Here is a 12,344-nt window from a genome sequence, read left to right as displayed (position 1 = left end):
GTGGTGCTTTGTTACAACAGCCCTAAGAAACTAATACAAAATGGATTTGCATCTCCATCATTTATATGGCATGATTTTGAAGAACATTGCCATGAAATACTTTGCATGATTGAAAAAAGCCAGCATGAAATGAAATTTTTGGTGCATTTAATCCACGTATGGATAAGGTTTGAAAAGCAGTTACTTTAGCTGTACAGTTTTCTACCTGTATATATCAGTGGTGTCAGTAGTCATTGATTCATTCATTCATTTACTCGACAAATGCTCATTGAGCATCTACCTGTGCCAGGCACTCTCCTAGGCACTGGAGACACACCGATTAACTAAACAGAGTCCCTGCTCTCGTGAAGCTTACATTTTAGTAAGAAAGATGATAACAAAAAATACACAACAAAAATGCACAATTTCTAACAGTGGCAAATGCTGTAAGAAAATAAAGCAGGATAAAGGAATAGCAAGCAATGAGGGGAAGGACTCTCCTTTAGAGCATAGAGAGAAGGTCTCTCTATGAAGCTGACATTTCAAATGACGTTAAAGAGTGAATCATGGGAAGATCTAAGGCACAGACATTCCAGTAAGAATCCAAGACAAGATCTGGATGGACATCAGCCTGTTAAAGAAATAGCAGGCAGAGAGAGAAAGGAGGAAGAGAGAAGCACAGAGGAGCTTAGAGGAGTTAGGGACCAGAACACTAGGAAGCTATAGGCCATGGTAGACAGTGTGGCTTCTTTCTCCACATAGTGGGAAGCCACTGAGGAATCTGAGCAGAGGTGAGCGAAAAAAGATCATCCTGACTGCTGAGTGGAAGACAGAAAGAAGGGAAGCAAAAAGGAAAGAGACTTATTATTCAATTAGAAATGTACTAAAATAATCCAGGCAACAGATGGCAGCAGATTTGGATGGTAGCGGAGTCAATGATGTGGTCAGACTCTAGATACGTTCCATCTAAAGACTTGCTGATGGATGGTTCATAGGGCCTGAGGGTGTGAACAAATGTGAACCTGAAAGAGCCAGTCCTTCAAGATAGATCCGGAGTGGCTAAGTGGGCCTAAATTTTAAATAGAGCAAAGCTGCCATTTGCTGACTAGAGGTCACAACCTACTCCGAGTTCCCTGAAAATCAACACCTCTGTTCAACTTTGGAACCCCCAGAGCTAACCTAAAATAACCAGTCAGGGCTCTGCTGCCTTGACCAGTCAGGCCTCAGTTGTTTCAACCAAACAGAACTAAGCAAGTTGGAATTGTTCATTTGCATAAGTGGACCTCATCAGGAACCTGGGCAGGAACTTACATTATAAACTCCCAATTCTGACACCAACAACTGAGTTTCCCCAGTTTGCAAACTGTTCATTGGAATAAAGTCTTTCCTCCCAATTCCTTTTCAGAGAACTTCTGTTCACAAGGAAAAGACAGGAAGGATTTTTGTCTGACCAAGTGGATTCCCTGTAGACAAAGTTCAAATGTCTTGACCACTGGCCATATCCTTTCATTGACCCTTCATGCTGTAAGAAAATAAAGCAGGATAGGCCGGGCATGGTGGCTCACACTGTAATCTCAGCACTTTGGGAGGTCGAGGCGGGCAGATCACCTGAGGTCAGGAGTTCAAGACCACCCTGGCCAACATGGCAAAACCCTGTCTTTACTAAAACTACAAAAATTAGCTGGGCATAGTGGTGCACGCCTGTAATCCCAGCTACCTGGGAGGCTAAGGCAGGAAAATTGCTTGAACCTGAGAGGCGGAGTTTGCAGTGAGCCAAGATCGTGCCACTACACTCCAGCCTGTGTGATGGAGTGAGACTCTGTCTCAAAGGGAAAAAAAAAGGGCGGGGAATAGCAAGCAATGAGGGAAAGAGTCTCCTTTAGAGCATGTGGTCAGGAAAGGTCTCTCTGTGGAGTTGACACTTCAAGATGATGCTAATGGGAAAATCTAGGGCAGGTACTGTCCTTGTAAATGAAGCCAGATTATGTCTGGTTATCATCTCCAATAAGGTTAATTAGGTTGTAGTGTGCTGAAAACTGCATAAAGCTCATCCCAGGACAGTGCCCTGTCTTCTCTAAGGTTGTGGTCTAAAATTAACACCCAGCTCCTGAGAAATGTGGTAAGGCATGGGCCGTAAAACAACAGACATGGTGGCTATGGCAGAAACAGCATGCAAAGCAGCAGGAAACCTCATGTCTAAAGCCATCTTTGCCCTTCCTCTGACCATATGACCTCAAACACATCCCTTCATCTCTCTGGTGCTCTCTCTAAGGCCCAGTGCCTCTTTGAGTCTATGTCACATTCGTAGTCAAGAAATTATAACTGCTCTGTAGTATTTAACGGGTCTAACCAGCCACATCAGCCAAGCACTGGAGACTACAGACAGCTGCTTCCTTTCCCCAGTGCTCCCAAGTTGTTAGGATTAAATGACACAACACATATGAAAGAACCCTCTATAGCGGATGCTCAATAAATGTTCATTTCCTTCCCCCTTACTTTCACTCTAGTCACTTCCTACGCCAGGAATCCCCATCCCCTCCCCTCCACCTCAGGGTCAGATGTGAAAGGGCCCTTTGTCTCTAACAGGATATGGTGAAGAAATCACTCTGGGCAGGAGACAAGAGCCCCCAGGGAGAGACCCAACCAATGCCACTGAGCCAGTTGTATGATCTTGGACAAGTCACTTCACTTCTCAGAAACAACCTTTTTGCTTTTTGGTAAAACAAACAGGGGTCAAATTAGATGATCTTCAAGGTGCTGCCAGTCCTGGAAGTATCCACTCTTCCAGCCAGAAAGCATCGACAGGTGGACTCATACCCCAGGAAGCCTAGCAACCCAAGACATAAGAACCCTGAAGCAGTGCACAAGTGGCCATTTCTTCCTGATGGCCTGATGTTTCACTCAAACACTGCATCTCAAGAGTTCTGGAAAATTTTATTAGCATCGACCCCCACCTCTCATCTGACTCATTCAGTATACAGAAGAAGCAGGTCTGTACCAAGCTGTCCAAGGCTCAGTCCAGGAGTGCCCTATTGGTAAACTCCTTGGCATCCTGCTGTCCAGTTCTGCAGCCTTCCTCCCCCAGCTCATGTGTTATGGGTGTGGACAGCAGGCCGTGGTGCTACCACCAGTCCTTACTGCCAGCCTGTCTTGGTAGGAAAGCAAACTGGTTCAACCGTTTTGGAGGACAAATTGACAACACTTATTAAAATTTAAATTTAATATATGCATGCCCTTCGACCTGCCAACTTTTGTTCAAGAAATTAAGTCTGTAGAAACACTCAAACAAAGGTACATAATAAATGAATAAGGATATCCCCTGCAGCTTTATTTGTAGTAGCAAATAATTGGGAATGACCACAATGTCTGCCAACAGGGAATTGGTTAAGTAAATTCTGATATATCCATATAACAAACAGTATGCCTTATGGCTAGAATTATAGCTCTTGGGATAAATAATGGAAAGCCATAAACTGACATCATAAGATGCCTAGAGTATTTTATTAAGAGACAATGGGCCAGGTGCGGTGGCTTATGCGTGTAATCCCAGCACTTTGGGAGGCCGAGGCGGGTGGATCACCTGAGGTAAGGAGTTCAAGACCAGCCTGGCCAACATGGCCAAACCCTGTCTCTACTGAAAACACACAAATTAGCTGAGCGTGGTGGCAAATGCCTGTGATCCCAGCTACTCGGGAACCTGAGGCAGGAGAATGGCTTGAACTCAGGAGGCAGAGGTTGCAGTGAGCCAGGATCGCGCAACTGCACTCCAGCCTGGGCAACAGAGTAAGACTCTGTCTCAAAAAAAAAAAAATCCTATTATTGATTATCCTATTTGAGAAATAACAATAATGATAAATAATTATACATGTTGACAAATACATAGAAAAAAACTCTGCAGTAACTATCAACAGTGGTTATCTTTAAGGACAAGACTACAAGGAACTGGTACTTGTACTTTCTGCATTATATTTCTGAGCTGCCTTTTTTTTTAAATAATAAGCTTAATTACTTTTATAAGCTAAAAGAAAATTAAAGCTAATTTGAAATGTCCTCTGTTCTGCCTCCCTGTAGACATTTTCATTGATTTAAATGTAGGCTTCCCAGAGTCTGCTGGGCTTTCTACAAACTGCACCTTCAGCATCAAAACCTCTTGGAATGGCAAACTTAGCAGGAACATAAGAATGAGCTTTGGGGTATGAGTTGCATGAGGAGATGCTGGTCAAGGGATATGAATTTTCAGTTAGACAGGAGAAATAAGTTCAAGAGATCCACCGTACAACATGGTGACTAAAGTTAATAACCATATGTCATCTACCTGAAAATTGCTGAGAGGAGATTTTTAAGTGTTCTCACCACAAATAAATGATAAGTATGTATGTGAGGTAATGCGTATGTTATTTAACTTCATTTAACCATTCCACAATGTGTACGTATTTCAAGACATCATGTTGCACATCACAAATATATATAATTTTTATTTGTTAATTTTAAACAATAATAATAATAATGAAAGCGAATGGAGAAAGTCAGGCCCACTCTCACAGCCTTCAAGAACTGCCCAGGACAGTATGGTCTGTTCTCAACTTGTGGAAGTCCCAGGAAGGAAACACCACCCTCCCCTCCCCTGGTGATTGGTCAAATATGCTCCTTGCAGGCGGCTCCAGCAAAAGTTCAATCTGGAGTTTAACAAGCGCAATGGCTAAAGTTGGGGTTTGGAGCCATCAGTGGATCTCATAGACCCAGGTTTCTCTATCCAAAAATTCCATTAGCAAAGAGATGCAGGGTTGACTACAGGGACTTTTTAAGTGGCTACTGAATGTGTCTTTTGCCAAGCTTCTGGAGCTCTCTTCTAGTGCAAAGTTTTTCAAGCTTGATTTTAACAGCAGGATCTTCTTTTTTTCCCAAAGAAATCCTTACATGAAATCCAAATTGTTAATTAGTTAAAAGAGTTCCAGTTGAAGGTGGTGGGGAGGGGCAGGAGCACACTGAAGTATCTCCCTTCATCTTCTCTGTCCCACTTTGCAGCCCCTGGGACAGCAAGAGACTGAAGCCTAAAGGTAAGGTGACTTGTTTAAAGTCACCCAACAAGCTGATGAAAAAGCCTGCAGAACTGTGAATCAAATGTAGGTTTCTTAATTCCAGATACATTGTTCTTTCCGCACTGAGGTTTTTTCTATATGAAAGAAAGTACTATATATCACGGGTTTAAGTAAAGGAATACACACACACACACAAAGAATCATAAATGTGAGGGGAAAATGTCTAAACAGAACACACCACCTGATTAATATGAACATTATAGAGGAATAGAATTGGAAGGGAACCAGCAATTTTAATGACTGACAATGATCCTATGTGGATGAACCTATTTGAGAAATAACAATATTTGTTTTGTTTTGTTCTGTTTTTTGAGGCGGAGTTTCGCTCTTGTTGCCCAGGCTGGAGTGCAATGGTGTGATCTCTGCTCACTGCAAACTCTGCCTCCTGGGTTCAAGCGATTCTCCTGCCTCAGCCTCCCGAGTAGCTGGGATTACAGGCATGCATCACCATGCCCAGCTAATTTTGTATTTTTAGTATAGATAGGGTTTCTCCATGCTGGTCAGGTTGGTCTCAAACTCCTGACCTCAGGTGATCCGCCTGCCTGGGCCTCCCAAAGTGCTGGGATTATAGGCAAGAGCCACCGCGCCTGGCCGAGAAATAACAATATTTGCTATTTTGACTTTTTTAAGATGAGTATCACCTCATTCTTTCTCCTTCTCTCCTTGAATATTTAAACATCTTCACTAACTGAACTAAGAAACTGAACTAACTCAACTATAAAACAGAGAGAGTGGGGTAAATAGTCTTTTCATGGGAACATGACAGAAAAACAAAAGACATCTAGTGTTACATCTAGTGTTAGAATTTGTCTAGCAGGCTTTCTGGTTTGGCCAAAAAGCCACCCACCCTCCCAAAAAAAGAGGAAAAAAAAAAAAGTCAAGTGGGTTGTTTTTTCAGAGATGCTACCAAAAATGTAAAAAGGTAGAATAGCCGCAGGTTTACTCAACAACTTCTGGCTCCAAGCAGCATGACATACAATATTTGGCCACAAAATATCTGTTACTCCTATGAGCAAGAATAATAAGTGTTGGTTGCTACAAAATCCTCTCTAATATCCTGAAGTCTTTAACTACTTAGCACCTGGAAAATCTAATGGCTTATATATAGCCAAATACATCTATCCAATTAGAAAATTTAGAAACCGAAAGTGGGTAGCACCTTCAAGGTTTAATGGATCCAGTCCCAATGCTTTCAGGGGTAACTGTTCCAACACTGAGGAAGATGGAGTGGCCTCAGACAATGTCTTAGAGTTACTGATAGATGCAGCATCATAGATGAACCCCAAATGTATTATGCTAAGTGAAAGAAGCCAGACTGAAAGTCTATACACCACATGATTTCATTTATATGACATTTTGCAAAACAGAACTGCAGGGACAGGAAACCGATCAGTGGTTGCAACAGATGAGAGTTGAGGGTAGGGTATCAATTACAAAAGAGCTGGGGGGTACCTGGCACAGTAGCTCATGCCTGTAATCCCAACAGTTTGGGAGGCCGAGGTGGGCAGATTGCCTGAGCTCAAAAGTTCGAGACCAGCCTGAGCAACATGGTGAGACCCTGCCTCTATAAAGAAAAAGAAGAAAAAAAAAAAAAGCTTGGGGGAACTTTGGGGGATGATGGAAATATTCTGTATCTTGATAATGGCAATGGTTACTTGACTGTATGCATTTGTCAAAATTCATAGAACTGTACGTGCTAAAAAGGGTGAATTTTACTGCACATAAAATTATACCCGAATTACCTAACCAAAAAAAAAAAAAAAAGAGTGTTTCTGGTGAGACTGTGTGCATGGACAGAAAGGCAGATGCTATCACTTTTTTGCTGGAGAGTTTCACGTTTCAATAAATGCCAGCAGTTCCCACACGGGGAATAGGCAGTTCCCCTAAACAGAGTCATTTCCCTGCTCCCACCTTCATTTCCACTAGTGGCCTGAGCTCCATCAGGCACAATGAAGATCCCACTCAGGAAGGGCCAAGGTTCAGGAAGAGGGAGCAGAGGCGACGGGGTGGAGCAGCAGGCCCACTCTGTGGGCAGCAGAGAGGGCTGGGTAAAACCACGCGGTTCATCCCTGAAGCTGCTCAGTCACTCCCTCGGTTAATTATCTGTCTGCTGATTCATGAGTTGTGGTTCCTGTGGGCATGCTTCCTGGAGATTTCTGCCAACAAGGGAAGAAGGGTTCTTGGGACTGGGAGGGGATGATAACCAGAGATCCCAAGTAGGGTGGGGAGCTTTAGAGGAGAAATTTCTATCAGGAAATTCTAGAGTCATAGCCAGACTCCCCCTCCTCACTGTGGTGTGCTTACCCCATCTTATGGTCTTCCCAGGAGACCTCTGTCACTCCTCACCTTTGCCCTCACACCCACACGTCTAAGGGGGAGAAAGGAGAATGTTGCCCTTCTACTGGCTCCTCCCAGGAGGAAAAAAAAAAAACACAGACACTTTACAGAGGATCCCTTGAGTTTTTCACACTCTCAGATCACAGGTCTAAATGGTGCAACAGTGCAGCAGCCCAAATGCCCAAAGAATTCAAAATCTTGGCTATGTTTTAATACCCTCCAGATTATCCAAACAGAGCACTTGAGGATCTTATATGAATGAGTGCAAATATTCAAACATTGGGTTTCTTAAAGAGAGGCACATCATCTATAGATGCCTTTTCATAGCATTCCATAGATATTTATCTTGCTGCCTATGTGCCAGGCAGTGGGCATAGAGTATTGAACAAAATAGACATGTCCCTCTCCTCATGGAACTTGAAATCTTATAGATCCTTTTATCTTCCTCTTTTTTCAGATACGGGGCTTGAGGTTTTCTCATGGGTAAAGCAAATGTATAAGCCTTTTTCCTCCTTGGCTGCTTCTGTGGATTCTTGCCGGGTTAGAGTAGCTGAGATACGCCAAGTCGGCAATGAGGAATAAGTTGAAAGGGACCCCATCAGTTTCATTCTGAAAGCCTGCATAGTGCTTATGCATGAAGCGGTAACAGCTTTTGCCTCCAATACATGGTAGATAGCATGGATAGGAAGAATAATGACAATAGTAGTTGTCATTTATTAAATACTTATTTTGTGCCTCTGTTTCATTTAATCAGCATAATCATAGGCATTGTTTCCTCCACCTTACAAATGAGGAAACTGAGGACTCAAGAGATTAGGTAACTTATTTAAGGCCACAGAGCCTACAGGAGACAAAGTCAAGAATCAAACCCACATCTTACTGGTTTTAAACCATAGCTCTCCCTTTCCGAAGCCAACAAGCCTTCCTCCTGTGTTTCTCCAGGACCTGAGGATTCCTGCAGAGGGCCTCAACTGGAGAGTTTCTAGGATATAAACTCCAAAAGAGAAATAAACACCCCAGCTTAGACCTAATTAGGTCAGAATAAAAACCTAAACACGAGGAAGACACAAAACCCATACTTCCTGGGTGAAGCTAAAAAGATCACCTTCGTACATAAAATAAAAAACTTGATGCTATCCTCAATCAACCTCTGTTCTCCCCAAAGCAGACTCTACTACCCTGGGACAACCTCTCTGTGCCACTCCCACACCCACTCAGCTCTTTCTGTGCCCCTTCGACACTTGGAGTCCCAACCCAACTGTCCTACTCTCATCCCACCATCTGCTTCCCCAGGGATCTGATGACCCTGCCACCAACACTGGGATGGCAGATATAAATATAGTAGAAACTACTTTGCAGAGTTGGGGGCGGGGTATTACTCTGGAAGTCTGACTTTAGAGCCCCTGCCCTTAAACACTACTGTACGCTGCTTCTCAGAGAGTGCGGGGCTAGCCCAGCCCAACCCATCACCACTTCTTGAATCGTCCCAATCACAAGATTAATCTGTGAACAGATTGCCTAAGGATTTTTTTTTTTAAATTTTTAGTAGAGATTAGGTCTCACTATGTTGCCCAAGCTGGTCTCGAACTCCTGGGCTCAAGCAATCCTCCTACCTCCACTTCCCAAAGTGCTGGGATAACAGGCATAAGCCACCATGCCTGACCAGATATCTTAAAGGATTTTTCAACACAAACATAGGTATGTCAATGCAGTGGAATCCAATACACTCCAAAGTGAATTTGGAATACTGTGAATGTGAAAATTTTTTAATGACAGCAAAAATTGTTGTAAGTGCATGGAGGCAAGCATCTCATCCTGGACAGGGAAAGCATATCTTTTTTTTTTTTTTTTTTTTTTGACTGAGTTGCCCTGGTAGATTTCTCCATTCCCCGCATCTGATCCAAGGCTCCACATGTACGAGGGCAGAATGCTGGAGATTCCTATTTCTGTGTCATAGTCATCAGACTGCTCACTGCACTCGAACACTATCAGCTGATCTGTCACATAGGAAATTCAGCAATAACCACTGCAATATTCCCCTCGCATCAACTGTAATCCCTCCTTCAAGATATCCTTGGCCAGGCGCAGTGGCTCCCGCCTGTAATCCCAGCACTTTGGGAGGCCGAGGCAGGTGGATCACAAGGTCAAGAAATCGAGACCATCCTGGCCAACATGGAGAAACTCCGTCTCTCTAGCGAGAGTCCATCTCAAAAATAATAATAATAATAATAATAATAATAATAATATCCTTGCCCTGTCCAGGATGAATTACACGTCTATACATACACAGAAGAGTCTTAAGGGAATCACTAAAGTATTTTCGAATAGTTTATCTTTGAAGTGAACTTATCAACAAAGCTTCCCTTTTTAAAATAAATCCTGGCCAGATGCGGTGGCTCACGCCTGTATTCCTAGCACTTTGAGAGGCCGAGGTGAGTGGATCACTTGAGGCCAGGAGTTAGAGACCAGCTTGGCCAACATGATGAAACCCTGTCTCTACTAAAAATACAAAAATTACCCGGCGTGGTGGCAGGCGCCTGTAATCCCAGCTACTCGGGAGGCAGAGTCAGGAGAATCGCTTAAACCCAGGAGGCAGAAGTTGCAGTGAGCCGAGAACCCACCACTGCACTCCAGCCTGGGCAACAGAGGGAGACTCAGTCTCAAAAAATAAATAAATAAAACAAAATAGGGCGCGGTGGCTCAAGCCTGTAATCCCAGCACTTTGGGAGGCCGAGACGGGTGGATGACGAGGTCAGGAGATCGAGACCATCCTGGCTAACACGGTGAAACCCCGTCTCTACTAAAAAATACAAAAAAGAAAAAACTAGCCAGGCGAGGTGGCGGGCGCCTGTAGTCCCAGCTACTCGGGAGGCTGAGGCAGGAGAATGGCATAAATCCGGGGGACGGCTCTTGCAGTGAGCAGAGATCCGGCCACTGCACTCCAGCCTGGGTGACAGAGCAAGACTCCGTCTCAAAAAAATAAAATAAAATAAAATAAAAAATCCCTTCTGCAGGGTGTAGGTTGTTTTACGAGTACTACAGTTTTTATTAAAAATACTTATATGCACTCTTGTGTCATCCTCTGAGGCAGAGGCGGCCCCAGCAGACCAGGAGCCAGGGTTTCTCCCCACCCCAGGCAAAATCTCCAAGGACTCCGAGAGGACCACGGTCAGCAACCCCGGGATATGCCAGCTCCATCCCTCCACCTGTGTCCCCAGCACCAAAGAAGCCGAATGCCGATTGCCTTGACGGCTGACGGTGTGCGCAGCAGCCAGAGACAAAGCCAAGGATCTCACTGGCCCAAGGGAGCCTTTTCATGGCTCCCCGAATACACTAGAGATTTTTCGGGTGCAGGGTCTGCCCCGGGAGTAGAGGCACCGCTGCCACCCGGGGACACTGGAGGAGGCAAAGCCCTCATCCTGCTCCAAAACAATCCCGCAGGAAGCCAAGTTGAAGGAAAAAAGAAAAAAGAGAAAAAGAAAAAGAAAAAACCTTTTCCTGGAGAAAGCGTAGCAGGAGAAATTGGAAACGTGGGGAAACTGGCTAACCCGCGCGCGCGCTCGCTCTCACCCAGGAAGCTACGGCGGCATCCCTCTGCCAAGGCCCGGGAACAATCCCCGGAAGCCCCACCTCGCCTTGGCTCCTGGGCCAGTAGTCCTTGGCCCGACCGGGACCACCAACGACGCGTGCAGCCCGGGCTGATGGCGGGACTCAGAGATGAGCCCACCGCACCGTGAGCGCCGCGGCGGCCGGGAAGGCTCTCAGCCTGGCTGATGGCTTCGGCGTCCCGGAGGACCCGCCCCCAGGCACCAGGCACCTCTCAGCCTCGCCACCGCCAGGCCAGGAAGGTCCCCAGCTCCCGGCTCCGACGGCCCCAGCCAGGACCCGCGCATTCCCAGCGCAGACGCGCTGAACCAGCCCTCCGGTTTTCCCGGCTCCAAGTCCGCAACTTGACCGCGGCGCGGATCCTGGGGCAGCTGCGTCGCTGCCAAGCCGGAGCCTCACTCACCTCCGACGCCAACGCCCGCCAGCGCCCCCAGCGCCAGCACAGTTGCCCAGAGCGGCCGGGGCCCGGGCTGCGCTCGCATCTCGTCCGCCTCCCGCCGAGCTCCGCCCGCCCCACAGTGGGCGCCGCCGCCCGCGGCCGCTTTTCCCGCAGCGGGAGGGGAGGGGACGCGGTGGGTGGGACGCAACGGGGCGGGCCACGGACTTGCGCTTCCTCCCTTCGGGCTTCTCTGGACCCTGTGCCTGAGAGGGAGCGGTGGGAAACTGCTGCTACTCTCCCGCCGCCTCCCTCGCCTCGCCCACGAGGACCCGCCTGCCAGCCAGGTTGTCAGCGCATCCTGGTCCCGGGGGTCCGCGACTGGGCACTTGGAAGCTCAGAAAGGCCAGGAGCTTGTGACCCCTCTCTGGACCCTTCCAGTCCCGCCTCCCGGGATACCCTGTTTCATTTGGATTCTTGGGACACATTCACCCACTGCCTCGAGTTTCATTCATTCACACTTTAATTAATTTGATTGACAAACATCTGTTGAATGCCTTCTCTGAGCGGATTCAGTCTTTTATTATTAACTAATTTTTTTCCTGCCTTAGTTTGGTTTTCCGGTAGACTACCTACCTGTTGAGGGCAAGACCACATCCCAAGCTTGTGTAAGCAGTGATGAGTCCATGAAGAGCCTCACCCCACAAACACTTGGTTGCACCTAGCCGGTGTCTGAAAACGTTTCAGAACACAGTCAGCATATTGCCTCCAAATTCACACTAACAGGCTTTGGGACTTTATCTATTTTCCTCAAAGGCCTCCTGTCTGACTCCCCCAGACTGTGGCCCCTTAACTCCCACCCCAATCTTTCCTTGAGTCCCTGGATCTTCCCCAGACTTAAAACCTCTGGAAGCTCAGAGAGGCAAAATACTATGGCTATGAGCAAG

The 12,344-nt window shown here is 46.1% G+C and overlaps 1 protein-coding gene and 1 non-coding gene across 4 annotated transcripts in view; one reads left to right on the top strand and one right to left on the bottom strand.

Moving 5' to 3' along the window:
* ITGB3 (integrin subunit beta 3) overlaps positions 1-11,538 on the bottom strand; it is a 58,858-nt gene extending 47,320 nt beyond the window's left edge. For 2 of the 3 annotated variants that reach the window (XM_045374622.3, XM_005584610.5), the window contains exon 1: positions 11,425-11,538. Coding sequence is in view for 1 of the 3 variants with exons in the window: in XM_005584610.5 (XP_005584667.2) it covers positions 11,425-11,503 (79 nt within the window). In the remaining 2 variants the exon portion in view is untranslated. Of the gene's footprint in view, positions 1-10,985; positions 11,173-11,424 lie in introns of those variants that run through there. The other variant, XM_045374621.3, reaches the window with a different exon arrangement.
* On the top strand, positions 5,861-5,922 carry LOC123569600 (U7 small nuclear RNA). Its single transcript, XR_006693417.1, has one exon. It is a non-coding gene; the product is annotated as a U7 small nuclear RNA (small nuclear RNA).
* Positions 11,539-12,344: the final 806 nt, after the last annotated feature.

The sequence above is a fragment of the Macaca fascicularis genome, chromosome 16 (genome assembly GCF_037993035.2).
Source record: "Macaca fascicularis isolate 582-1 chromosome 16, T2T-MFA8v1.1".
Taxonomy (NCBI): Eukaryota; Metazoa; Chordata; class Mammalia; order Primates; family Cercopithecidae; genus Macaca; species Macaca fascicularis.
This window is presented reverse-complemented; position numbering and strand designations above follow the sequence as displayed.